A 27,823-nucleotide genomic window follows, 5' to 3' on the forward strand; every position below is an offset into this window, starting at 1 on the left:
ATATGAAAAAGAATGAAAACAAAAAACTATTCAATGCCTACAAGTTATGTTGAATTTATGGAAGGGTATATTACACAATTGTGTGAGAAGTCATTATCTGTGTCCCCCTCCCTTGCATTCAGTGCCTATATAACCTTCAGCAGAGTATTTTTACTAAAAAAATAAGAAAAAAAGGTGGTGCTGTTTGAAGGGCATTGATGGATTGTGCTCTTAAGCACACTGCAGCACCTGTTCGTTTCAGCCTCACTGTTAAAAGACAGCCAATGGACATTTGCAGATAGCTGGATTTGTCATTGTGGCAATGTCACTTGTCTGCCTTGACTTTAACTGATCAAGTTACCAAACATTTATCAGTTTCTTTCATTTTTCCTCTGTATCAAAGAAGCATACACTTCATATTTTCTCCACATCTTTGTGTCACTATAGAAGTTGCAGTGTAGGTGATAGGATTAAGGATACATTGTCAGAAATTGTGCCTTTCCATTCCTGTGCTGTTGCAGATATGGTTTTTAAGATATGTTTCCAGAATAGGATGGCTTCGGAAGGTTGAGCTGGCTATGAAATCACAATCTGCAGACAGACCCCTGGACCTATTGTGCCCAAACTGACCTACCAGCTTTGCCACGTACTGGGAGAACCTGTTTGGTTAATTTATGGGTGATACCATGCTGTAAGTACTGTCAGTGCAGTGGTTCAATTAATGTTGTCTGGGACAGATTTGTTTATTAAATTTCTGGAACGGAAAGTGCTTTGTGGTCCCAGCTGAGAAGGCTGCAGGCCATGGTAGCACATTATGTGAACAGTTTGTTTTATTTGAAATTGCCATGTAAAGGAGAGTACAGGGATGTGATGGAGCAAATCCAGGCAAGGGCTACACAGATCAAGTTAATGCTGAATAGCATGTCGTCATTAGTGGGGGCCTTTGTAAAAATGGGGCAGGATGGGGAATGCAGCTGGGATGAGGAATTAGCAAGAGTTCATTTAAATACAGTATCGTGGAACAAACAGTTTTCAATTCTACCTCATCCTATTCTGGGAATGATTAAAGAAGGCAAATATTCTAGTTCAATACTAGTCCAGATACTGCACAATGTTTGTATTATTTGGTGTCACTCAATAAGAAGAAAGATGTGCTTAGACTCTGGGCTAGAGTAGTACTGCAGATGTATCTGCTCATAAAGAGCAATTTAGTTCAGCAAGTGACTGTGGCAATTACAGTGTTACAGTGAGTGAATGAGTGAGTGAGTGAGTGAGTGAGTGAGGGGGGGGGGGGGGGTTGGGAGGGGGCGTGAATGGTTGATAGTTCTCATGGAGAGATCTACCAACAGGTAATCCCTGATAACACAATGTGACATTTGTTTGATCCGGATTACTGCCATGAACAAGATGATGGGGAACTCTTTGACAACTATACAAATAGAGTAAAATCTGTAGCAAGGGCTTTGTGTCTTTCACGTGTGTGAGGCAAGGTGGTGTCGGACACTGAAGAGGTAATTAATCCACAGCACAGACCACAAAGCATGTTTGTCCAACAACTTGATGATCTACTCTCACAACAATGAACGGATTAAATTTGTCAATCATTCTCGGCAAGCCAACAGTGTAGTAGCTACTGTGGGTAGCATTCCTGAAATGCAGCACCCCCCAGAGTTCAAGACAGGTCAGTCGTTTTGTATGTGGACACCAGGGACATTTATTTACATTGTCTTCAAGGAAGAAGGGTTAATGGAGAACCAAGGTGAAAGTGCCAAAAAGGGATAACTTGGATGAATGGATCAGTCACTGCTATGTCTAAGTGTAGAAGATATTGAGTTAACAGCAGAATCAGATCCCACTCATTTGCTGTGAAATTAATAATTTCTACATTGCATCCTTTTAGACACTTACTGTTCTGGATGAGGCTTGGTTCTGACTCTCCAATCTCTGAGAGACGACTTGCGTTTAATATGGATCTTGTCTGACATGTCCCTGCTAATTACACTTTTTTGTGGCTTTTAGGTTGGGAGAAAGTAAAACTTTACTTTTTATTATCAAGTTACGAATAGCTCAGGGGTTGTCTATCAAGTTCATTTTAGAGTCTGATATCTGTAGTACAGAGCTAAACCCAGATTGGGAGCAAAAGTGTTTTCCATTTAAATTTTGTAAACTTTACACCTTTAGTTTGGCAAGCATACAGAGTGTATCCATTAACGTCTATACAAGTAAAAGAGGATGGTACTGAATTATCGCCACAGCTTATTTCTTGCAAGTTCATGTCGCCCTCCATTGGTAATGCTGAAATTCAATACGGTGTTGGCCCACCCTTAGCCTTGATGATAGTTTCCACTCTCATGGGCATAAGTTCAATCAGATGCTGGAAGATTTCTTGGGGAATTGCAGCCCATTCTTCACGGAGTGCTGCACTGAGGAGAGGCATCTATGTCGGCAAGTGAGGCCTAGCACGAAGTTGGCATTCCAAAACATCCCAAAGGTATTCTATAGGATTCAGATCAGGACTCCGTGCAGGCCAGTCCATTACAGGAATAATATTGACATGTAGCCACTTCGCCACAAGCCATGCATTATGAACAGGTACGTTGAAAGGTACAATCGCCATCTCCGAATTGCTCTTCAACAGTGGGAAACAAGAAGGTGCTTAAAACACCAATGTAGGTCTGGGCTGTGATAGTGCCACCCAAAACAACAAGGGATGCGAGGGCCTCCATGAAAAACACAACCACACCGTAACACCACAGCCTCCCAATTTTACTGTTGGCACTACACACACTGGCAAGTGAAGTTCACCGGGCATTCACCATACCCACACCCTGCCATCAGATCATCACCGTGATTTGTGCGTCCACACGTTTTGCCACTGTTCAATCGTCCAATGTTTACGTTCCTTACACCAAGCGAGGTGTCATTTGGCATTTACCGGCATGATGTGTGGCTTATGACCAGCCACTCGACCATGAAAATCCAGTTTTCTCACCTCCAGCCTAACTGTCACAGTACTTGCAGTGGACCCTCTTCAACTGTCGGCGGTCTCTGTCAGTCGTCGGACTGTACGCTTTAGTGCTGTAAGTGTCCCTTCATGTTTCCACTTCACTATCACATTGGAAATAGTGGGCCTAGGGATGTTTAGGAGTGTGGAAATCTCACCTACAGACGTATGATACAAGTGATGCCCAATCACCTGACCTCGTTCGATGTCCGTGAGCTCTGCGGACCACCCCATTCTGCTCTCTCACGATGTCTAATGATTACTTAGGTCGCTGATATGGAGTAACTAGCAGTAGGTGTGTGTGTGTGTGTGTGTGTGTGTGTGTGTGTGAGTGAGAGAGAGAGAGAGAGAGAGAGAGAGAGAGAGAGAGAGAATTTAAAAAAAAGAAAAAAAAAGACATGTAAATTGCTTACATGAAAAAGATATCATGTCATAATTTTGTGATTTGTCCTTAAAAAAAAAAAAAAAGAGAGAGAGAGAGAGAGAAGTAAGAGGTACTGCCCCTTTAAGTTTACTATAAGTAGTAATATTTTGATCCAAGCGCTGTTGTGCCGGGAGGGGGGGGGGGGGGGGGGACTGCTAAAAATACATGTTGGCTACCTAGGCAGCACAGGTAAATAACAAAACAATGATCTTAATTAATATACACCGAAAAAAATTGCAGTATGGGCATAACAGACGACACCCGTTCATTCGAGATGCTGCACTTGATCATGCCCCGCGTGCTGCATACTGTGCGACTCATGTTCGTGGTTTACCGAAATAAGAGTTAGTATTATATCATCAAAGCACTGCACGTCATACGTCTTGGACAGACTACCACACGAAACTAAGTTCATACATAATTATGTCAAAATATGATATGAAATAAATATGTAACACTATTCTTTAACAATGTTAGGCTAATTATAGACGGGATGGTTTGCACATTTTCTATAATATGTAATTATAACTTCACTAGCTATTTTAGAGGTGTGGATGCAGGACGCGCACACCTGGAAAAGATGACGCCAAACAGAAGTGATTTATACCCAACAATAATAATAGTATGCTGTTCTGGAAAGAAAAGCTGCTGTTAACTTTTTTTGTATTATTTCCTTAGTGGCCCCTGATGTGACAATGCTTGATAAAAATATTACTACTAATATTAAACTTAAAGAATCAATGCAAATTTTGTGTGTCGGTTCTTTGTTTACATTTTTAATTTATTTTTACATCATTAGAAAAAGTAAAATTAATGTTACTAACAGAATTCAGTTCACCTACACTGTGCATTTCAAATTAACTATAGGTCAACTTGCATTTGTTATTCTCAAATAAATTTGGGTCAAGAGTTAAACACTAGTAAGTTATGCTTCTACAATTCCTGGCCATTCCACTCCACACTTTCAAAACTGCTGTAAACATTTGAGAACTGAAGAAAGATACTATTTAATGGTGCACAGTCTTGCAAGAAAGAGACAGCCAAGCTGAATATTTGTAGTGAAACACTGGAAAAATTATTTTATTTACAAATACTTTTTGAAGTGTAAGTTTTTATCATAAGCAAATGCACATGGGCTGAAGCTTTTGTAAAATGCTTGGATATTATTTTAGAGTCTATAGTTAATAATAAATATCTTTTAAAAGCAGAAATATTGGTCACTGAGCTGGAATAAGTGCTGAACAGAACAATATAAATCCGTGTCAGAGAAATCCAGGAAAATAGAACATAGTAACTCTCCATGGAATGGACGCGTCATCTCCATTATCAAGGATTCTCTCACTGGCAGTGATAGATTTAGGTTAAAGTAAACGAAGAGACTTAAGTTTAAATGGATTGAATTTAGAATGGTGAAAGGAGAAAGGAGTTTGCACCAAATGGTTATTTGCCACTAGACAGAATACACATAACGGGAATAACAGCACAAGATTGTGCAGCTATGGCAAGAAACAAATTACTTACATTCAGTTTGAGTGATTCGTGTTGGTGGTGAATGATCTTGCAGAGAGTGAAAGAATTCTGAAAAAATCAGAGGTATCTGCATTCAATCCACACCATTATTGTGATCTTCATAAGAATACTTAATATCGTTAAATGATGAACAGACTCCAGTTGGAAAAGTCTGAGAAGGGAGTAGTCTCTGCAAGAAGAGAGATCCCTTCAGTATACTTGGTTTTTCTGGTTGTATAAATAACTGGACATTACCACAAAAACCCTATTTTCAAAAAAAGGGGCAATCATAAATTTGTGTAAGAAAACAGAATATATGATGCATTGAATATATGTAATAAATGAAAACTTGGTGTAGGGGCATGGTGACCCCACTGCCCAGTGGGAAACTACTGCAATCAGCCACCCGAGCATTGGTGGGGAAAACCATACCTTATTGGGTTAGGAGGAAATGCCAACCCAAAAACCTGAACATCTAGGGTTGTGCCTCTGCAGTTAACAACCTTAGTTGTAAATTGGAGCTTGCTCCACCCAAGATTAACTACCTTTTAAAGTCAACCATGGAAAGGTCTTTTAGGAAACAATTTCCACCGTCCTGTCCAAGAATGCAGGAGAAGGCTTGTCTAGCCACCTAGACAAGAAATGAAATAAACCTTTTGTAATAACCTTCGTCAAAAGCATATGACTGTATCCATAGACCTCCAATGTTAAAAATCTTAAGAAATTTCGGGCTCCATACAAAATTAATCAAATTGATAGAACTCACCTTAACCAACACTGTATCAAAAGTCAAGTTCAGAGGGGGAACACTCTGAGCCAATCATCATAAAGAAGGTTTCAGACAAGGAGATTTCTTGGCACTCATGCTGTTCAACTGTGCCTTAGAATACATAATGAGGGAATGGTACAAGATTAACCCAAAAGACATCCAAATTGGAAGACCCAAAGACAATGTAAGTATAAAGTGTCAAGGATTTTCTGAAGACCTTGCTCTCCTGTCCAACAGTATTCAGGAAACTAAACAACAAGTTATCTCACTACAGGAAATAGCACAGAAAATCATCACATTAACTGACCCAACACTCAAACAAAATTGCCATAGGAAACCAAGAAATGAAAATTGTGGATAAATTTAAATATCTGGGAGAAATCATAATATATAACCTCAATGAAAAGCCAACATGGCATAACTGAATAAACAAATTGACTAGAGCACAATATATCAAGCACAATATATCACCAAGAACACCTACAACAAAAAGATCCTGTCAATAGCAACAAAATTAAAACACTACAAAACAGTCACTTAACCAGAAATAACATATGCAAGTGAAACCATCTTCAAAACAACTAACACTGTACAAATACACAAAATACTCAAAATAGAGACAAGAATCATCAGAACGTGCAACAACAAATCATACCAGAAAGATGGACGCTGGAGAGTAGCTACAAATGAAACAGTCTACATGGAAATAGAACCTGTAATGAGTACAATCAGGAAGAAACACATTTCATTTTTCCGACATCTAATCAGAACACCAGATAACAGGATCATCAGGAGAATAATAGAAAAATTGTGGAATAGTAAGTGCAACATTAAGTGGATTACAGAAATCAAGGAAGATATGGATGAGCTACAGATTACATTGGAAGACCTAAGAAACAAAACTGACAAAATCAGAAAACTCACAGACAAACAAACCAGACTGCAAATGAGATCAACAAACAGACAATAGGAAGAGTGATTTCCAATGAAGAAAGAAGGATGAGATCCAAGAGAACGAAGAAGTACTGGGCTGACAGGAAATTGAAAAATTCCTTGTATAAAGTTGGCTAGAGTGGTCCAATGAAGACCATAATATGTAAATAAATAAATAAATAACTGAAAACTATGTGCCACACTGGACTGGAACCCCAATCCCTGCCATTGTTTGCGTAAAGTATGTTGTCAATAAAGCCATCTGAACACCTGTCATAAACCACCTGAAAGTTTCAAGTTCCTCACCGGGTCATTCCATGTCAAATCATCCAGAAATTTTAGGAAATTACACCTATTGTCACGCAAATACTTGAAATTTTGCGTAGTGGAAGTTTACGTAGATATATTCAAATACTTTATATCCTCTCTGCTTCGACCATCAACAGTTATTTTACTGCCCGAATAGCAAAACACATCTATTACTTTAAGTGTCTCTTCCCTCAGCATCACCTGATCTAATTTGACTGCTTTCCATTACCCACATTTTGCTTTTGTTGATGTTGATCTTATATCCTCCTTTCAAGACACTGTCCATTATGTTCAACTGCTCTTCAAAGTCTTTTGCTGTCTCTGAGGCTTGCCAATGACATTGTAATTCTATCAAAGTTTTTGTTTCTTCTCCTGGGACTTTAATTGCTACTCCAAATTTTTCTTTGGTTTCTGTTACTGCTTATTCAATGTACAGATTGAATAACATCAGGGACAGGCTAGAATCCTGTCTCATTCCCTGATCAACCACTGCTTCTCTTTCATGCCCTTCTACTCGTATAACTGCTGTCTGGTTTCTGTGCAGGTAGTAAATAGCCTTTCGCTCCCTATATTTTACCCTTGCTACCTTTAGAATTAGAAAGAGAGTATTCCACTCCACATTGTCAAAAGCTTTCTCTACGACTACAAAGTCTATAAAGATAGGTTTTCCTTTGTTTAGCCTATCTTCTGTCAGAGGTCTTACGGTCAGTACTGTCTCGCGTGTTTCAACATTTCTCCAGAATCCAAACTGAGCTTCCCTGAGCTCAGCTTCTACCAGCTTTGTCACTCGTCTGTAAATAATTCATGTTAGTATTACACAACTGTAACTTATTAAACAGACAGTTTGGTAATTTATGAATGGTGGGCTCCATGTGGTTCCCAAGTTGTGCAGAAGTCAAACATCAAGTGATCACTTTATGTTTGACCTCTGCTTAAGACAGTGTTACAACTCAGGGCACATATTCGTTGAAAGCACCAATGATGGCTGTTAATCAGTTGAAATCATTTTGCAAAAGTCAATAAAGAAAACATGATTTTGCGACTGGTTGCTGCTTATTTGGTAAGTTTGGTAATTTTCATGCATATCAGCACCTGCTTTCTTTGTAAATTGAATTATTATATTATTCTTGAAGCACGAGGGTATTTTGCTTGCTTCACAAATCTTGTTCACCGTATGGCTGGCTCTCCCAAGTCTATCAATAGTTCTAATGGAATGTTGTCAACTCCCAGGGCCATGTATTGACTTAGGTCTTTCAGTGCTCTGTCAAATTCTTCACACAGTATCATACCTCCCATCTCCTCTCCATCTACATCCTCTTCCATTTCCATAATATTTCCCTCAATTACATCTCCCTTGTATAGACCCCCTATGTACACCTTCCACCTTTCAGCTTTGCCTTTGTTGCTTAGGATTGGTTTTCCATCTGAGCTCTTTTGAATAAAGATCTCTCTAATTTTCTTGTAGGCGGCATCCATCATTCCCCTAGTGATATATTGTTCTAAATCCTTATATTTAATGTCTAGCCATTCTTGCTAAGCCATTTTGCACTTCCTCTTAATCTTGGTTTTCAGACATTTGTATTCCCTCTTGCCTGGTTCATTTACCACAGTTTTTTATTTTCTCCTTTCATCAATTAAATTCAATACCTCTTGTGTCACCAAAGGATTTCTGCTAAGACTCATCTTTTTACCTACTTGATCCTCTGCTACCTTCACTATTTCATCAAAGCTACCCATTCTTTTTCTTTTGTATTCCTTTTGCCTGTTCTTGCGAATTATCCCCTAATACTCCCTCCCAAACTCTCTACAACCTCTGGTTCTTTCAGTTTATCCAGGTCTCATTTCCTTAAATTCCAGCCTTCAAAACATTAAAAACAATGACAAAGGCAGCCTATTTGAAAATGCACAAGGGTGCAATCAGAATCTGGTGTTGGGTAACATTCAATACTGTGAAGCAACACAGCACTGAATGTTATCCAGCACCAAATTCTGATTTCACAGATGTGCACTAACCATCAGGCTACTTTTATTTTTGATATTGCTTTAATTTTATTTCACAGTAACACTTTTTTTTGTTTCGTGGGGGTTATTCTTTCTGTGGTGTCACTGCCAGACACCACACTTGCTAGGTGGTAGCCTTTAAATCAGCCGCGGTCTGTTAGTATACACCGGACCCGCGTGTCGCCACTATCAGTGATTGCAGACCGAGCGCCGCCAAACGGCATGTCTAGAGAGACTTCCTAGCACTCGCCCCAGTTGTACAACCGACTTTGCTAGCAATGGTTCACTGACAAAATACGCTCTCATTTGCCAAGACGATAGTTAGCATAGCCTTCAGCTGCGTCATTTGCTACGACCTAGTAAGACGCCATTACAGTTACTATTGATACTGTAAATCACGTAACGTCAAGAGCAACGTTCACCATTAATAGATTAAAGTTAAGTATTCCTCCAGCTACATCCGTTTTTTCTAAATTCTAATTTCCTTGTCCTGTTCCAGACCTCACGCCAGCCTGCGTGAGCTAAAACGCGTGCCTTTCGGCTTCCTCTAGTAACACGGTGTTGGCTCTCCTGCCAACCACAACATTGGCGACGAGGCAACACTGCGTTCTTAACTATACTGCCCTGCTTTACTTGTGTAATGGCTTCGCCACCATCTCCAGATGTACTGTCCGAATTTTATCGCTTACAGAATCAGCAGACGCAGGCATTACTGGATGCCCTTGGACAGCTCGTCCAGGGTCGATGTGCGATGCAAAACGATGCGGCAGCCGGCGCTCCACCGCTAACGCAGCCACAACACGCTGTTGCACCAACTTTTCGACCTTTTGATGCTGCACTGGAAAGCTGGACGGAGTGGTCACGCCAATTTGGATTCCATCTCGCCGCCTACAGAATTCAAGGTAACGAGCGGCAGCCATTTTTGTTGTCTTCGGTCGGTGTACAAATGTACCGTGTGATAGTCAAATTATTTCCCCGACGCGACGTAGCACCTCTGTCCTACGACGAAATTTTGTCTGCATTAGATGCATATTTCAAAGAATCAGTCAATGTAGTTGCCAAATGGTATACCTTCTTTCGTACAAAACGTATGGCAGGTCAGACTAATAGGGAGTGGGATTGCAACCTTGCAAGGCCTTACTAGGGATTGTGCTTTTGAGTGTCAATGTGGACTCCCTAATTCAGATACTATGGTACGTGATGCAATTGCACAGAACGTTTCCGATGTTCGTATAAGGGAACAGATTTTGAAACTAGTCAATCCCTCCCTTCAACAAGTGATGGACATATTGGATTGGCAGGACACACTTGACTTTGCTCAGGAATCATTTGAAACTTCGCCAGCTGTGTGTCAGGTTAACCGGCCCGCCGGGCGAGCTGCACGGAGCAGTAAACAGCCCTCGCGCAGCTGCCACCAGGCTCTCAGCCAAGTGTACTGCGCCGGCAAGCAAATGCAGTGCTAAAATCATGCCCGCGGTGTGCTACTAGACATTCGCGTGAGCAGTATAGCCGATAGATCCACAAAAAACAGAACCGAAAATACAGAATATCTTTGGCTTCCCTCTGACAACCACGCCTCCATCCTTGCTGCCCTCCCTGTTTTCCTTTCCCTGTTGCTTCATAACCTGGGTTGTGAGTAACTGAATCTACTTTCCCTTCTTCCCTTTCTTTCCCCTCTCTCCTCCCTGATGAAGGAACATTTGTTCCGAAAGCTAGGAACGTAACTTTTCGGTTCTGCTTTTTGTGTATCTATCGGCTGTACCGAGCTGAGGTAAGTACTGGTCAGCCCCTCTATCTCTTTGTTAGTATTTGCTTTTACTGTAATAAAAAAGGACATGTTCAAAGTGTTTGCCAGAAAAAGCTCAGATCGGAAACTCAAAATCATTCCAGACCCTTTGCTTCACGCCGGAATTGGAATCGAACCAAGGATACTCAGGCTCGCGAAACTTCGTCCATGGAAATACATATAGTTCATTCCACTCCGCCCAGTGCCACTCTCTCTAACAGTGACTGTGTTCGTCCCACAAATAGTGTGCGTCCACATCGCCGGAACTCCCGTCAAGTCGCAAGTGATTTTGTACCAGTGTCAGTTCACGTTGCACAAGACAGTCGCTCTTGTCGTCAGCAGGGCAATAAACTTTTTGTGGACTTGGACATTAACGGCAAAGTGATACCATTCCAGCTCGATACCGGGGCTGCAGTTTCACTGATCAATCAAGACACTTACAAACTGCTGGGCACACCTCCGTTGCGTGCCGCAACTGTTAAGTTAACTTGCTATTCCGGTCAAGCGATCCCTGTGTTAGGACAGTGCAGCCTTCTTGCAACATACAAAGAACAAACAAAACTTGTGTCATTTTACGTCCTTCGTTCTTCTTCTGCAGTGAACTTGTTTGGTTTCGATTTATTTCAGTTGTTTAACTTGTCTATAGTAAATCAGGTCCTATCAGTGAACCAGACTGTGCCTTCAGACAGTGAGTCTCGTTTATGTGAAGAATTTGCAGACATTTTTGCACCGGGCCTCGGTTGCGCTAAGAACTATAAAGCACATTTGGAACTGAAAGTAAACGCGCAACCGAAATTTTTCAGAGCGCGCAATGTTCCCCACGCATTGCGTGATGAGGTCGCAAAAACATTACATGATTTGGAATCACAAGGTGTAATTGAACGTGTGCAGGCTTCTCTCTGGGCATCACCCTTAGTAATTTTGCCAAAACCTTTGGGACAATTGAGACTTTGTGTGGACTTCAAGGCAACAGTGAATCCACAACTAGTGATTGCAACTTTTCCTTTACCCCGCCCGGAAGATCTTTTTGACAAACTGTAGCCGGGTAAATAATTTTCGAACTTGGACCTAGCGGATGCGTAATTGCAAATACTGGTGGACGGAGAATCCCAGCGCATTTTGGCGGTTAACACGCATCTTGGTTTGTATCGATTCAAACCACTGCCATTCGGGTGTGCATCCGCCCTGCATTGTTTCAGCAATATCTACAAACTGTTTGTGCGTCGGTCCCTACTGCAGTAAACTATCTGGACGATATTGTGATCTCCGGAAAGACGGAAGAAGAACATTTCGCCAATCTCAGAACATTATTTCAGGTCTTGCAACAAAATGGTCTTCGCTTGCGGAAGGACAAATGTGCGTTTTTTGCTCGTGACTTGCCCTACCTGGGATATGTACTCAATGCCCAAGGCATACATCCCAGTCCCGAGCACCTCCGTGCCATACAAGACTTGCCTTCGCCGCAGAATTTGAAGCAGCTACAGAGTGTGCTGGGAAAAAATTAACTATTATCACCGATATGTTCCACATGCCTCTTCCATTTCAGATGCGCTTCGTCGCTTACGCCGTAAAGGTGTTCCGTTCGTCTGGATGACGGAATGCGAACGCGCCTTTCGCCAGTTGAAATCGGTGTTGCTTTTCAATACTTGCCTTATGCCATTTGATCCCCAGAAGCCCCTTTTTTTGATGGTGGATGCATCGGATTTCGAAATTGGTGCTGTGCTTGCGCACAAAGATGGATCGCGCGATCGCCCTATTGCCTTGGCGTCCAAATTTCTCTCGTCTGCGCAAAGAAATTATTCACAGACGAGAAAGAAGCTTTGGCTCTCGTATTTGGTGTTACAAAGTTTCATGATTTCTTGTATGGTCGTCACTTTACCATCATCACAGACCACAAACCTTTGACATCGCTTTTTCATCCGACCAAGCCTGTACCTCCACGTACAGCGTAGAAATTCATTCGCTGGTCTATTTTCCTTTCGCAGTACGGCTACGGTATCTTGTATTGGTCCACTGCTAAGCACAGAAATGCTGATGCGTTGTCCCTTTTGCCTGTTGCTGTGGATAGAGCATTCGATTCCTCCGAACTTGCTTTCATGTTCATTGATTCGGAAACCGATGACGTGGTCGAATCGTTTCCGATTGGTTTTCGTCGTGTAGCTACAGCCACAGCTGCCGACCCTGTCCTTGCCACCGTTTTGCGTTTTGTTGCTATGCAATGGCCCTTGTCAAAGTCACGGATCGGGGATCCGTTGGTTCGCCGATTTTTTGCTCACCAGGAGAGACATTTTGTACGACGTGGTGTTTTGCTGTTGCATTCTGATAATGATCAGTCCAGGGTCGTGGTCCCACGTTCGTTACAGTCCTCTGTCTTACAGCTTCTCCACCAAGGACATTGGAGTATAGTGAGAACGAAACAACTTGCTCGTCAGCACTGTACTTGGTTCGGAATCGATGCTGCGATTACGAATATGTGCTCTTCTTGCATGGTGTGTGCCGAACAACAATCAGCACCATCGCGGAAATTTTTTGCATGGCCAAAAGCCACTTGCCACTTCCCCTTGGCAACACTTACACATCGATTTTGCTGGTCCATTCTGGAATGCTCGCTGGTTGGTTGTGGTAGATTCATTCAGTAATTTTCCTTTTGTTGTCCCGATGTCTTCCACGACGTCATCTGCCACCATCCAAGCATTATCTGCTATCTTTTGCATTGAAGGTCTTTCACAGACTACTGTTTCCGGCAATGGCCCACAATTCATGTCCGCAGAATTTCAGTCATTCTGCAAGGCCAATGGTATTCAATATCTGACGTCCACGCCGTTTTCGCCACAGTCAAACGGTGCCACTGAACGACTGGTCAGGACTTTCAAGTCACAGATGTTGAAGTTGAAAGAGTCGCATTCTCGGGAGGATGCGTTATTGCTCTTTTTGTCCTCGTATCGCTCTCAGCCCCGAGATGGTCGCTCGCCGGCTGAGTTGCTCCATGGTCGCCCTCATCGAACCTTGATGTCTTTTTTACATCCGCCGCATCAGGTTTCTGTGCAGCGGCAGACACCTGCTTTTGCCCCAAGCGACGTTGTCTACTACCACCACTATTTAGGTTCACGGCGTTGGCTCGAAGGGCGCATTCTTTGCTGCCTCGGCCGCGCTATGTATCTGGTTTTGGGGGCCTCTGGTGAGGTGCGTCGGCATCTCAATCAGCTGCGCGTCTGTCGTTGCACGGGATCTGCCGCTCCCCGTCCGCTTTCAGCGACGGTGCCGTCCAGTCAGTGCCCTGGGGACCCATCTACTGGCTCGCCTCGGCCCCAGGTGTTACCGACGCTGCCTTCCATTTTGCCCCATGGCGACGCGCCACCGCCGCCTGTTCTCCCGCCGGCGACACCCGCAGTGGACGCGTCGCTGCAACCGCCAGGCGCCTCCCTGGGTCACGCGCTGCTGATCGCTTCCCATGACCAGTTGTCCTCCGACATGGAACTCCTGCCCGCTCCGGACCGTATGTCGTCTTCGCCCATCGGGTGCCCCGGCCCGATGGAGGTCGACCCTTCGGCCCCACCTGTCTCTCTGCAGGCGCATACACCGCATGTTGGCGTGCACCCTGGAGCAGGTTTTCAGGCGTTTCCTAGCTCCCCGAGGTCCGAATGGCAGGGTGCGGGTGGCACAGCCTCACCTGTTGTTAGGCTCCCCACCTCATCGCATACGTCAACATGGGGTCCTCCCTACGGCGTGCGGAAGCCTTATGCCACAACCGTACGCCGATTTGCGGGGGAAGAATGTGGTGTCACTGCCAGACACCACACTTGCTAGGTGGTAGCCTTTAAATCGGCCGCGGTCCATCGGACCCGCGTGTCGCCACTATCAGTGATTGCAGACCGAGCACCGCCACACGGCAGGTCTAGAGAGACTTCCTAGCACTCGCCCCAGTTGTACAACCGACTTAGCTAGCGATGGTTCACTGACAAAATACGCTCTCATTTGCCGAGACGATAGTTAGCATAGCCTTCAGCTACGTCATTTGCTACGACCTAGCAAGGCGCCATTACAGTTACTACTGATACTGTAAATCATGTAACTTCAAGAGCGACGTTCACCATTAATAGATTAAAGTCAAGTATTCCACCAGCTACGTCCGTTTTTTCTAAATTCTAATTTCCTTGTCCTGTTCCAGACCTCACGCCAGCCTGTGCGAGCTAAAATGCGTGCCTTTCGGCTTCCTCTAGTAACACGGTGTTGGCTCTCCTGCCAACCACAACACTTTCATTCCCTGCCCCATGAAGCTCCACCTCATGCATAGTAGCATGCTTGGGTCCTTCTAGAGACACCGTCATCAAGGTGGTCAAGATTTTACAGTTCAAGCCTATACCACTCCAATATAAGGAGGGTTCCTGCAGTGGCACACTGCAGGTTTCAAATGGTCCCATATATGTTCAGTTGGTTTCATGCAAGAAGATACCACAGGCAATCAAATTTGGTCAGTTCCTGCTGTCTGGCTTGTTGTCTGGGGAAAGTGTTAATGAGGTGGACACAGTGTGCTGGTGTGTTATCATATTCATCATTGAAGTGTTGACTGCAGGTCTAGAAAACAGGTGTAAGGTTCCTGTTCCAATAATACACAACCTTCAAATTACCCCTGGTAGAATTGAGAGGTACCCAACACAGTAACATCATTACATGACATCTGTACAAAACTTGACTAACTCATCTCCCTGCTGTACCCATGGGTCTGTTACATGTATTAGTACTTGACCACTTCCACACTCTTCTACGACAATCACCAGGTATCATACAAAACTTGTACCCACTCGTGAACCTGACTCAACTGAGCCAGGTTCCACTCCAGGTATCTCTTGCCTTATTTCTCTGAGTGCCACAGAGCTGGAGATGGGGGTTTGCATAGTTGTTTATAAAGGATGCCTGGAGGGCAACATGATTGATTGGAAATGGTGGCATACTGCCTGACTCGGCATAGACCTATCAGTTGCCTCCGACAATGTAACACACAGTCCTAAGATGTTCTCTCTGTGATACCTAGGAGCGACAATTTGTAGGTAGCAGTCATAAGCTGATGATGTGACCAATGTGACGCAGATCTTTAATGTTGGCTGTTTCACGACTGTGGTTGAATGTTCGAATGACAACAATGTGGTGTATGCCAATTCAGCAGACAACTGTGTTTGCTGATGGTCTTTCTTGCTACAAAGTCACAAAATGTGCATGATCTAAGCATAAAATGACCCTTTGAACCATGTTGACAGACTGAACACTATTACATGACACATCATACCGGTTACAATTGGAGGTACAATGAATTCTAATGAATTAGACTCAAAATGTAGGTTTACTTCCACCTGTGTTATATGGATAGCTGGCTCTGTGTAGGAATTCCCGGTAGTCAGAGGGGTACTGAGAAAGAGGTTTTCAAAGAGGAAAAAAGCCACACGTATAAAAAACTATGTAATTGTATATTTAAAAACAAAGATGATGAGACTTACCAAACAAAAGCGCTGACAGGTTGATAGACAATCAAACAAACACAAATATACACACAAAATTCAAGCTTTCGCAACAAACGGTTGCTTCGTCAGGAAAGAGGGAAGGAGAGGGAAAGACGAAAGGATGTGGGGTTTAAGGGAGAGGGTAAGGAGTCATTCCAATCCCAGGAGCGGAAAGACTTACCTTAGGGGGAAAGAAGGACAGGTATACACTCTCGCACACACACATATCCATCCGCATATACACAGACACAAGCAGACATTTGTAAAGGCCTTTACAAATGTCTGCTTGTCTCTGTGTATATGCGGATGGATATGTGTGTGTGCGAGAGTGTATACCTGTCCTTTTTTCCCCCCTAAGGTAAGTCTTTCCGCTCCCGAGATTGGAATGACTCCTTACCCTCTCCCTTAAACCCCACATCCTTTCGTCTTTCTCTCTCCTTCCCTCTTTCCTGACGAAGCAACCGTTTGTTGCGAAAGCTTGAATTTTGTGTGTATGTTTGTGTGTCTATCGACCTGCCAGCGCTTTCGTTTGGTAAATCTCATCATCTTTGTTTTTAGATATATTTTTCCCACGTGGAATGTTTCCCTCTATTATAAACTATGTAATTGATGAGAGTGGTACAAAACATTTTTTAAGCAGTTTATTTAAAAAATCTGTTTATTACCAATTTCTTTTTGTGCACTTGTGTGTTTGATGATACTGACAGGGTCAGAAATTCACGAAGCAGGAGTTTTCTTCACATTTTCATGGAAAACATGTCATTGATTTATTGAATTAACATTAGACAGGAAGTGACTACTGGATCAATTTATTAACAGATGAGACAGCTACCTAATTTAAGCTGCACACCTTTTTTCTGCCACAATGCCAATAGACTAAGATAGCAACAAAGAGCAATATGCTGTCTCATCATTTGCCTTCAATGATTCTGGGAAACAACAATAACTTCCCTCTGTAAGGCCATGAAAAGATTACATCCACATCGTCTTCTCACTCACTCAGTTATTGAGTACTAAATTTCCATCTTAAGTAAATTAATAGAAGACAGAAAATGTATATGAAACTGCACAGTGTATCTTGGATAACACCTACCTTCCTCTTCAAAGTTTTCACCTGATGTGATATTGCATAAAGTGTCCAGTGCATAGCCAACTATTTCTGCATCGGCTCGATCCATTTCCAAGACTTGCCGAAGTGCATCCATTCCTTGTGCCCCAACTTCAACACGATACTTTCGAGATAATGCCTTGAGGGCCCGACATGCATCTCTTCTGTCATCGAGAAGTGTAGAAGACTGTACTCGATCCACTAATCGTTCAACCTGCAACGTAGATAAAAATTTGTGGTAAAAATATAAGTTGCAGTGAAAGATGGGTCCACATGGCAAAGTAACTAGAGTTATGCTAACAGGGTTCCAGCAGCCTATACAACGAACAATAGAATGCCACAAAATTATGGGTTGAAATTTATACAATAACCTCAACATATACATTTCTATATGCAAATCTTAATTTTTGTACCAGCAATTTTTTTTGATGATTCAAATCACATCCAATCTTATTACTCATAACTCAGCATGTCTATTTCACAGTCACAATGTGTCACCAGTTGTGAAAAAGTGACTTTCTAAATGCAAGCACCAAAGCAAATGGCAAGACACTGTTTCTTTGACTAAAGGTGTAAACATACATGAACAGGGCTCAATACAAAGCATTTGTACTTGTGATAATGAAGATTGAATGAAATTCATTAAGGATAAAACCCTGTCATGAGTCGCAACGAACACTAAAAAGACTCTAGGGCTTCCATCTTACTGTACATGGCATTGCACAGCACAGAAAAACAAAAATGCTTTGTGAGTTGTGTATACTATTTCTATGGACCAACAAACACTTGTAGAATCAGATCTACATAATTTTAAATGCATAAAACCACTGGACAATGAAAACATACAAACGAAACTTTATTTTTGTCATGATAGTTTACAGTAAAGCCTTATTTCTCTGGAATCATCAAGCACATTTGTTTCAGGGCTGGTTTATGCCTTGAGGGATGCTGCTACTTCCATGGACATTACAGCATGCAAATGGAGAAAATGATGTCCTTCAGCTATGCACTGAACAAATAGAGCATATAAGCAGTGTTAAGTCACTGTTCTTCCATTTGGAGAAATTAAAGTTTTTAGTGCATTTGTTAAAATTATTGATGAAATTTTATTTATTTGTTAATCTGAATAGAATATCATAACATATTTTAACAAACACACTCTATTCCTCAGTTTTTCCAAATGGTATGATATTAGGAAGAATTCTGCTCACAGATGGTAAAATTGTTGTTTATTAAAACACAGCCGCATCATCAGGTGAACAATGTTAAAGGATCATAGGCATACCCATAGCTCCTAGTCAAAATTACTATTCAGAGAATGTCGTCAATGTTATGGAGAGTGAGAGGTAAAGAAGAAGCACCCCATTTTCCTTGAATAGTAACTTTTCACTAGGAGCAGTGGGTATGCCTATGATCTTTTACTAGTGTTCACCTGACGATGCAGCTTAAAGCCATGAAACTGGTCATGCTTTGATAAACAACAGTTTTACCAGCTGTGAACAGAATTCTTCCCAACATCATACCTTTCAACATCAGTGGTTGCCCGGAATATAAATTACTAACTCACACCACTGTGACTCTAAACGCTTCAAATAGGTTGGGGTGGGTAAACATGTATCTAAATAGTAGTACAAACAATTTGAAATGTGCAAGACACCCATCACGCTGAAACCATATTTTCTGATGTACAATTATGGACACCTCTTCAAAAGCTGCTGCCAAAATGTTTGAGGAAATTGGTGTACGTGGGGCTCCTTATTACTTCTTTCAATAAAATGTAATCAAGTGATGTCATCAAGGACTACTCCACATCACATATTATGGTCCAGTTACTGAAAATCAATTTATAGGGGCAGTAAGAATTTGCAGTCAACCAATGACGTATATTGTGTAACTTAACATGTTGATAGTTTTTGGTTGTAGCTTTCCAAGCAAACATCTCATTTAAGGAATAGCTGTAAACTTTTACCCTTTACAAACATTAAAATAAATTTACAAAACTAGACCTGATGTTGAAAATTATCTTTATGCAACTGCTGATGACGGCTGTTATGCCAAGAATGAAATTTATATTGGTGCAGTATTTGATGGATGCTCCAACAGCCGATGCCACCAGTGTCACGCAGACTGTCGTGACAATTTAACAACTGTGTGTAAGAACACCTTCCCACATTGTTTTGTAAGTGCAGTCTTTTTATACATTTGGTGTCTGCAGTAATGATTACCTCCCGATAACACATTCTTTCATTTTGTTGTTATTTGTTGTGATATGACCTGCCAATCAGGATACCTTACAGTATATAATCTGACAGTTTGTTTTTGCATTTTTGCCACATTCACAATAAACTAAAATGGCATGGAGGATTTTTTCCATTCCTTATCCCTATTTTCGTACACTGTTACAAATACAAAGGCACTACAGTTCACACATTATTGTGATGGCTAGTTCACACTGTTTATAGCTTTGAATTACAAGACTACCTCTGGTTTGAACTACATCCTCCATACATTGTGGGTTAAATGTCTCTATGGGCCATAGTGCTTTCAATGCTGTGCATCATTTGAAAGGAAGCAAAATTGGAACTTCTCAGATCATATTACACACTTCCCACCAACTACTGCTGTAAACGAGGTGAAGTACCTGACTCCAAATGCCCACTGCATGCAGCTCTCCTCCCTTTCCAACGCCCACTTGGAAAACTCTTGACATTGATATGGAGTTACTGACAGCAGCAATTCAAAACTCTTGACATTGGTATGGAGTTACAGACAGCAGCAATTCTGTCAGATTCAAAACTGCCTGTCACTGAGGCAGTGTGACATTAGTCAGTACTCCCCATTCATAAAGATCTTTTTATGACCACTGTTCTTATGCCATGTTACATGGTTGTGGGTAGAAGACATGTTGGAGACCATGCTGATTCACCAACAAATCCAGCTACTTTATTGGCAGTGAGGTCATGAGCCTGTCCAAGCACAACTGCACCTTTTTGCCAATCTGTCATGTCTCCACATCAACAAACTTATTGTGCTAATATCATACAATCAACTGGCAGACACACAACACTTCACAACCACAACTCATGGCAGTGGTGGAGGGTCACATGATCACCCTGTACTAGCTCTACACCATCTACAGTTACTCCATAAAAAGCAGTCTCCTCTTTTCAGCAGGTGACTTAATACTTTGTCTGCTGAACTTATGGTTTGTTGGAAACATCATCTTGAAATATTCAGTGGGTCCAATTTAGTGATTCAACCCTGGGTACACCACATCAAATAAAAATTTTATTTGTATGAGGTTTGATCAAAAACGAATTGGAATTTTTTGTTTCTCTTCAAAAATCTATTTATTCAACAACATCAACTTTGTCCTGTTCAAAGTAATCATCCTCAGATATACACTTGTGCCAGCAATTTTTCCAATCTTGGAAGCACTTTTCGGAACTCACTTTTCATTATGGTGTTCAGCTCCTTCAGTAATTCTGTTTTTATCATATCAATGTTGGCAAAACAATGCCCTTTTATGGTTCCCTTCAGACTCAAGATTAGAAAGAAGTTGCAGGGGGTCATGTCCGGCGAATACAGTTGCTGAGGCAATATAATGGTTTGTTTTTGCCAAAAAATAATGAACAAGCATTGAGGTGTGAGCAGATGCATTATCATGATGCAATTTCCACAAGCAGTTTTACCACAATTCTGGTAGTTTTCTTCAGATTGCTTCACGCAGATGGAGCATAACTTCCAGGTATTACTCATTACTGAATGTATGACCATCAGACAGGAACTCTAGGTGCACTGTCCCAGTGGAATCAAAGACAACAGTGAGAAGAACCGTCATATGTGATCAAATTCATCAAATTTTTTTCAATCTTCGCTCTTTTGCCACGTGTTGAAGACACTAATAACAGCACTCCTCGAACACCTGACAAGTATTGCTGTTTCCAAAATGCTCATGCCAAGCCTCTGGGCCATCACAATCTGCCCTCAGCCAAACTCAGATAGAGAGCGTTCCTTGCCCATTCTACACAGGGGCAGCACACTCACTGATACTACATGCACCGTGCATGTGCGACTAGCAGTCATTCCTCACCAGGTGATGCTGCTATTGCCTGCATGGTTTTATATCGATTGAAGGTAAGAGGTAATAATGTTCTGGCTGATCAGTGAAAGTGTGTGAACTGTTCACATAATTACTTTCTTCCGTACTATGAAAACTCAAAATGTTATTCTGTAAGATAGGGAGAGATTTTCACAAAATATCAATCACGAACTTTCTAATTTGAAACACAAATATTTTGTTGACTCACCTATACAGGAAGACAGACAATCAAATTCAAATAAGAGAAATCAGGGCTCAGATGGGAAGATTTAGGTTTCCAGTTTTCCCACGTGCTATTCGAGAGTGTAACAGTCGAGAAGTATTCTGAAAGTGGTTAAGCGAACCCTTTGCTAAGCACTTGGTTGTGAATTGCATTGTAGTGATATAGATGTAGATTTAACTAGATGAAAATGAGCAAAACAAACTACCTGCTGCGCTAAACTGTGTTTTGGACCTGGACTTAAACTCACACTCTTATCCTTGGGAAAAGGTCAGGGTTCTAATCATAGTCCATCACATGGTTTAAATTTTTCACATAGTTTATTATAGTTTCCAATTCACTACAGTGTAAAAGAACCATTGTACACTCAAAATAAGTCAACTAATTAATTACTATGACACCAAAGTTGACAGTTATAATTATGACAAAATTAAATGAAATTAAATGTTTAATGTATTTACCCTATCATTTTTCTTGTTTAGGTTTTCATACATAAACATCTACAAAATCAAAACTCTTATGTCTAGTCTCCACCAGCCAAGTATTCTGCTAATGTGAACAAAGAAATGAGAACTCAGCCTAACGTTTGAACGAGTAAAATAATGAGCGAGTAGAAACAGGGCGTGGACTGCAGAAGTGATGGTGACAGGAATCATACGTCAGAGTGTCACTATAATATCCCTGGTTAGGCAAGTCTTTTATTCAGGTCAATTACAGGGATGGAAATGTAGCTGCAGGGAAGGTGGCTGTCCTCTGTGATACACATGTCCACAGGTGAGTGGTGTGCTGGTATCATCAATTTCCTACGGTGTATTGTTATGGGGACATTCTTGCTTTGTCAGTGAAATTCTGAAAATTCAAAAAAAAAGTAATCAGAATAATGAGCAAAGTTAAGCACAAGGAACACTGCTGCCCCCTCTTTATCAAGCACATGATATTAACTGTTGTGAATCTATACATCTACACAGCACTGCTTTATGTCAAAAGCAACTTAAATGAGTTTGAGACCAGAGAGAACATACATCCCCACAACACCAGAGGCAAACTGGACTTCGACATACCAAGACACAGACTCACAAAGACTGCAAACTCACACAAAATAATGAGTTTAAAACTCTTCAATAAACTTCCAGCATCTGCTCGGTCACTGACCAGTAATATTTTCAAACGTAAGATTTATGACTGGTTACTCAAACACCCATTTTATAAGATAACAGAATATTTTGAAATAATCATTGACATTAGTATATAAGAACATTCCTAAAAGAAAAGGAATTAAATTGTAAAAACTTTACTGTAAAGTTATTGTTAATTGTATATTTAATGTTCAGACCTATTCTGCTGTAAGGGGTCAATGGTGAATAAACTGAATACTTAATTTGACTGCCAAGTATGGGGCACTTGCTTGTGGTGGTGACTGCAGCATCACTCAACATACTGTGCACACATGGATACCGCTGGGTACAAGGAATATTTGAGAGTGAGGGTCTACGTTAAGTGGTACATATGCGAGACGGGCTGGCTAGCTCTTTCCCCATGACACTGCTCCAGCTGGAAATCATAAAAGGCCCGAATACTTAGCCATGTCTTAGGTGGTGACTGGCTTATTCTACAGCATCAGCTTACTGAATGAGTCTTCTTGCACTCTGAATGAGCTTTTTTCCTAAATAGTGCCTGGCCTCAGCTGATAGGCATTTCTCTCTCTATGGCATTGTTCTGCTGATTCAGTACTAAGCAGCGAATTACATCAGACTGGTTTGTGGCACAACAACTATTTCTACTTACTTCGGTGAGTTGTGACTGCCAACATTTCCCTGCCCCCCAAACTGTAATCACTAGCATATTTGGTGCGTGCTTATATTTTCTAAGTATTGTGGTGAACTGTGACGGTGCTCCATACGGCTCATACCTCAGGGCTAGTGGACCAAAAATAGCTTTCATACAGGAATACAGGGCAAACGAGTATTTGTAAAATTCCGAGGCACTGCTATACAGCAGAAACAAATGTGAAAAGCATGAAAGGAAATTGCTAGTGTACTAGCAATGAAAAACAAAAGTATAACCTTCCCTGTTGTCCATGTTGCTCAGAGTTGACATAATAAATGAACGACTCATTACAACTTTCATAAGCATGTACACCAGGGGTAGTCAATCTTTTTTATTTACTGCCACTTTTGTATCTCTGTTAGTTGTAAAATTTGCTATCCCGCCACAGATTCCACATAATGGTGATTTACAAAGTAAGGAAGTAACATCACTTCATAAAAGTTGTAAAGTGTAATTACAGAAAGTTAAGACATATAATAATTGTTTACGAAATACTTTAAGTCAACTTTTTATGAAAACCTAATGAAAAGGTTTTTAAAGCCCCTACCACCCATCTTGAAAGCCAGAAACCCCTTAGTGGGCGGTAGGTTCCAGGTTGACTACCACTGACGTAGAGACTAAATTGTCTGAAAAATCTCAGACGAGCAACTGAATTAGTACTCGGTTAGTGTATACCCTGGGCAGTTGAGAGAAGCCATATTTTTCTCTGTCTGTTCAGCCACTGTGCATAATTCCTGCCCACACCATATCGCCTAAGTCACAATGATGGCTTTCAAGAACATTCTGTGGTGTGTAACGTGTTCCCCTCTTTCTCACACTAACTAGTGGACACAATCACCCGCCACAGTGAAGTGCAATTCATTTGAGAACATCACTCTGGACCATTGCTGCTGGCCCCAACCAAAATGCTCCCTACACCAACGAACACTTTCTCGACAATGGAGTGGTTGAACTGGGATGTATTTAATAGGCTTTCGAGAGGACAAACAAACTTTATTTAACTGCTGCAAAATGATTCTGTCAGGAACACATGTACTGGCATCGGCTGCAAGTCTGCAGCGATCTGCCTAGGAGTAAGGTGTCTGTTCCTTTTCACCACTAGGGCTACATGCTGATCATCTTGCAGTATGGTGGTCCATCTAGGGCCACTGGTATGCTTTCTTGTAGCATTTCCATCTTCAGTGGCCTTCTTTAATCGTGAGATGGCACTTCTGGACACACCCCTTACTGTACACAAAGTAGTGACACTTAGACCAGCTTTGAGTCACCCAACTGCTCATCCAAGCTATACAGACACAAATGACGTCTTGCACGCATGTTGCCATACCACACGGAATGTTATGCTAATCAGTTCCACAACAACCTTCATCAAACACCATGCTGCACGAACTGTCAAATGCAGAGCATTTGCACTCAGGCTTTGCTGTAGTTAAATGTTTCACCCTTTACGTTTTCTTTTACTATCACTGATAGGGTGTTTCGTAGCTATTGTTAGTTGTTCTGTATCAATTGACAGTAGTTCCTTACCAAGTGTCTGTTGTTTCTTAGTACTTGTCAAGCAGGGTAAATGGCTTTCTGCTAGAATAATAAGAATGGTTCGTTGTTGGAGTTAAAGGTATCAAACTGGAATAACCCTCTCAGGAGGAGGAAACAAAAGGCAAATCCTGGGAAGCACAATTGTAAGCAAGATACAATGAGACAGAAATAAACTCAAGGAGAAGTAGCAGGGGACGGAGAGGGTGTAAGTGGGATGAGCCACTTTGCACACAATGCAGTTGGAGGTCCCTGGAGCATGGTATGTCGTGGGAGATGCACCCTCTGTAACCAAACAGAACCACCTCACCATCTGTTACCCCAAGGAAATGAGCAACACAGACAAGATGATAAAAGTTTAGGAAGGATAAAACATTAATGTAGTCGAATTGCCGTATTTACCCGAATCTAAGCCGCACTCGAATCTAAGCCGCACCTGAAAAATGAGACTCGAAACAAAGGAAAAAAAGATTTCCCGAATCTAAGCCGCACCTGAAATTTGAGACTCGAAATTCAAGGGGAGAGAAAAGTTTTAGGCCGCACCTCCAAATCGAAACAAAGTTGGTCCATTGTAATATGAGACAATTTAGGTCGAATGAATGACGATACAGCTACAGTAGTTTGGTTCGAGTCGTAAGCTTTACCAGGTAGCCATTGCTATGCGTCAGGCGCTGCGTCCGTATTTATACGGGTACCCTTCCTTTTTCACGTGCTTCGTCTGATTTGAATCGATTGCTTATTTTGTTTGATTTGTAAGTGCCGTTTTCTCTGTTATAGGTGTTTACGTCACTCTAAGCTGAAAATGCATCACTGTACTGTGTCATGCATTGTTTGTCGCATTCTGATAGTGCGTGTTTACGGCTTGTCGCCGTTCGTGGCATGGCTTGCTTTTGTGCGCGCTACCGCTGCTTACAACTAAAAAGAGGCGAATCGTCTCATTAGCGAACCAATGTCAAGAGACTATTTGTTGTTACTTACATTGCTGCTTTCTTTGAGAATGATCAACAAGAACCAAATAATAGGCTGCGTATGATACAACATGTTCTGAACGCGAGTTAGGCGAAAATTTTTCTCCATTTGAAAATCTTTGCGGCCGCTTCTTTAGTACATCAAATTCTGCACAGAAATTAGTGTCATCTTAGATTTAAAAATCTAGTCAGTTGCCGTGGTTCATTTCTGACTGTATCACTATTAGGCTAAGAATAATACGAATATAAACATGACACGATAAGTGTATTCTTCCGCGTTTGCTGTTGTCTCACTCTAGTTTCGTAGTTTATTAGGCAGACAGGATTTAAATGAGATAGCAACAAACACGGAAGAACACATGGCAAAATGTTTATATTCGTATTATTCTTATGGTGAATGGTGAAGAGAATACTGCTTGTGATTCACATTTCATCAGGTAACTATTAGCAACCATCTCTTCTCACAGGTAGGAAAAAATTCAGAACGTAGAGTTGGCCATATTGAAAAACATCCCAAACAGTCTTGCCAGTCGGATTTTCGTAGTACATTGAAATTCTAATACATTCGAAGATGAACAATACGGAATTTGTATTTACTTCGTTGGATAATGTATGAAAATGCAGTGGTCGAAACTCGGGGCGGAGAAAAAAAGCTCGTCTTCCACCTTTTTTTTAATTTATTTACTGACGCAGAGGTTTTGGCGCCAGTATTTATCTTTGTGCCTACAAAGCATGTCTGTGTAGCGCTACATATATTCGACGGCAGAAGTTAGTTGTGGCGGCACCTACCAACATTTTTCAGAACTTCCGCTTGCTGTGCACTCGATTCCAAGCCGCAGGCGGTTTTTTGGATTACAAAAACCGGAAAAAAGTGCGGCTTAGATTCGAGTAAATACGATAAGTTGGGTGATTCTGGGGGAATTAGATTAGGAAATGAGACACTTAAAGTAGTAAAGGAGTTTTGCTATTTGGGGAACAAAATAACATGATGGTCGAAGTAGAGAGGATATAAAATGTAGACTGGCGACGGCAAGGAAAGCATTTCTGAAGAAGAGAAATTTGTTAACATCGAGAATAGATTTAAGTGTCAGGAAGTCGTTTCTGAAAGTATTTGTATGGAGTGTAGCCGTGTATGGAAGTGAAACATGGACGATAAATAGTTTAGACAAGAAGAGAATAGAAGCTTTCGAAATGTGGTGCTACAGAAGAATGCTGAAGATTAGATGGGTAGATCACATAACTAATGAGGAGGTATTGAATAGAATTGGGGAGAAGAGGAGTTTGTGGCACAACTTGACCAGAAGAAGGGATCGGTTGGTAGGACATGATCTGAGGCATCAAGGGATCACCAATTTAGTACTGGAAGTCAGCGTGGAGAGTAAAAATTGTAGAGGGAGACCAAGAGATGAATACACTAAGCGATTCAGAAGGAAGTAAGCTGCAGTAGGTACTGGGAGATAAAGAAGCTTGCACAGGATAGAGTAGCATGGAGAGCTGCATCAAACCAGTCTCAGGACTGAAGACCACAACAACAACAACAATAACAACAACAGAACATTAAAATGGCAAACATAAAAGAACACGAAGAATAAAAATGTGGGGAAAGGTAGGGGCCCAGCCAGACCAGACCACCGACCAAGTGTCACCTGGGCTAGAGCAGGCGAAGGGTGCCCCTCCAATCTCTCAGGTGGTCAATGAGGCCAATATGCCCCACCTCACAGAGACAAGTAGAAACGATATGTGCAGGTGAAACATAAAACCAGGTCAACCACTTTGGTGTCTTCTGCTAGTACCAGAAGTAGCATGCCAGGATGTTTTAGATATTGCTGCAAAGCAGCCAAATTTGGGCAGTTTAG

General features: G+C 41.6%; 1 protein-coding gene across 2 annotated transcripts in view; it reads right to left on the reverse strand.

The window, feature by feature from the left end:
* The window catches only part of LOC126161713 (general vesicular transport factor p115), a 219,572-nt gene that overhangs the window by 159,986 nt on the left and 31,763 nt on the right, over positions 1–27,823 (reverse strand). For both annotated transcript variants that reach the window (XM_049917745.1, XM_049917744.1), the window contains exon 2: positions 17,303–17,531. In XM_049917745.1, coding sequence (XP_049773702.1) covers positions 17,303–17,531 — 229 coding nt within the window. The remainder of the gene's footprint in view (positions 1–17,302; positions 17,532–27,823) is intronic.

The sequence above is a fragment of the Schistocerca cancellata genome, chromosome 2, assembly GCF_023864275.1.
Source record: "Schistocerca cancellata isolate TAMUIC-IGC-003103 chromosome 2, iqSchCanc2.1, whole genome shotgun sequence".
NCBI classification, from domain to species: domain Eukaryota; kingdom Metazoa; phylum Arthropoda; class Insecta; order Orthoptera; family Acrididae; genus Schistocerca; species Schistocerca cancellata.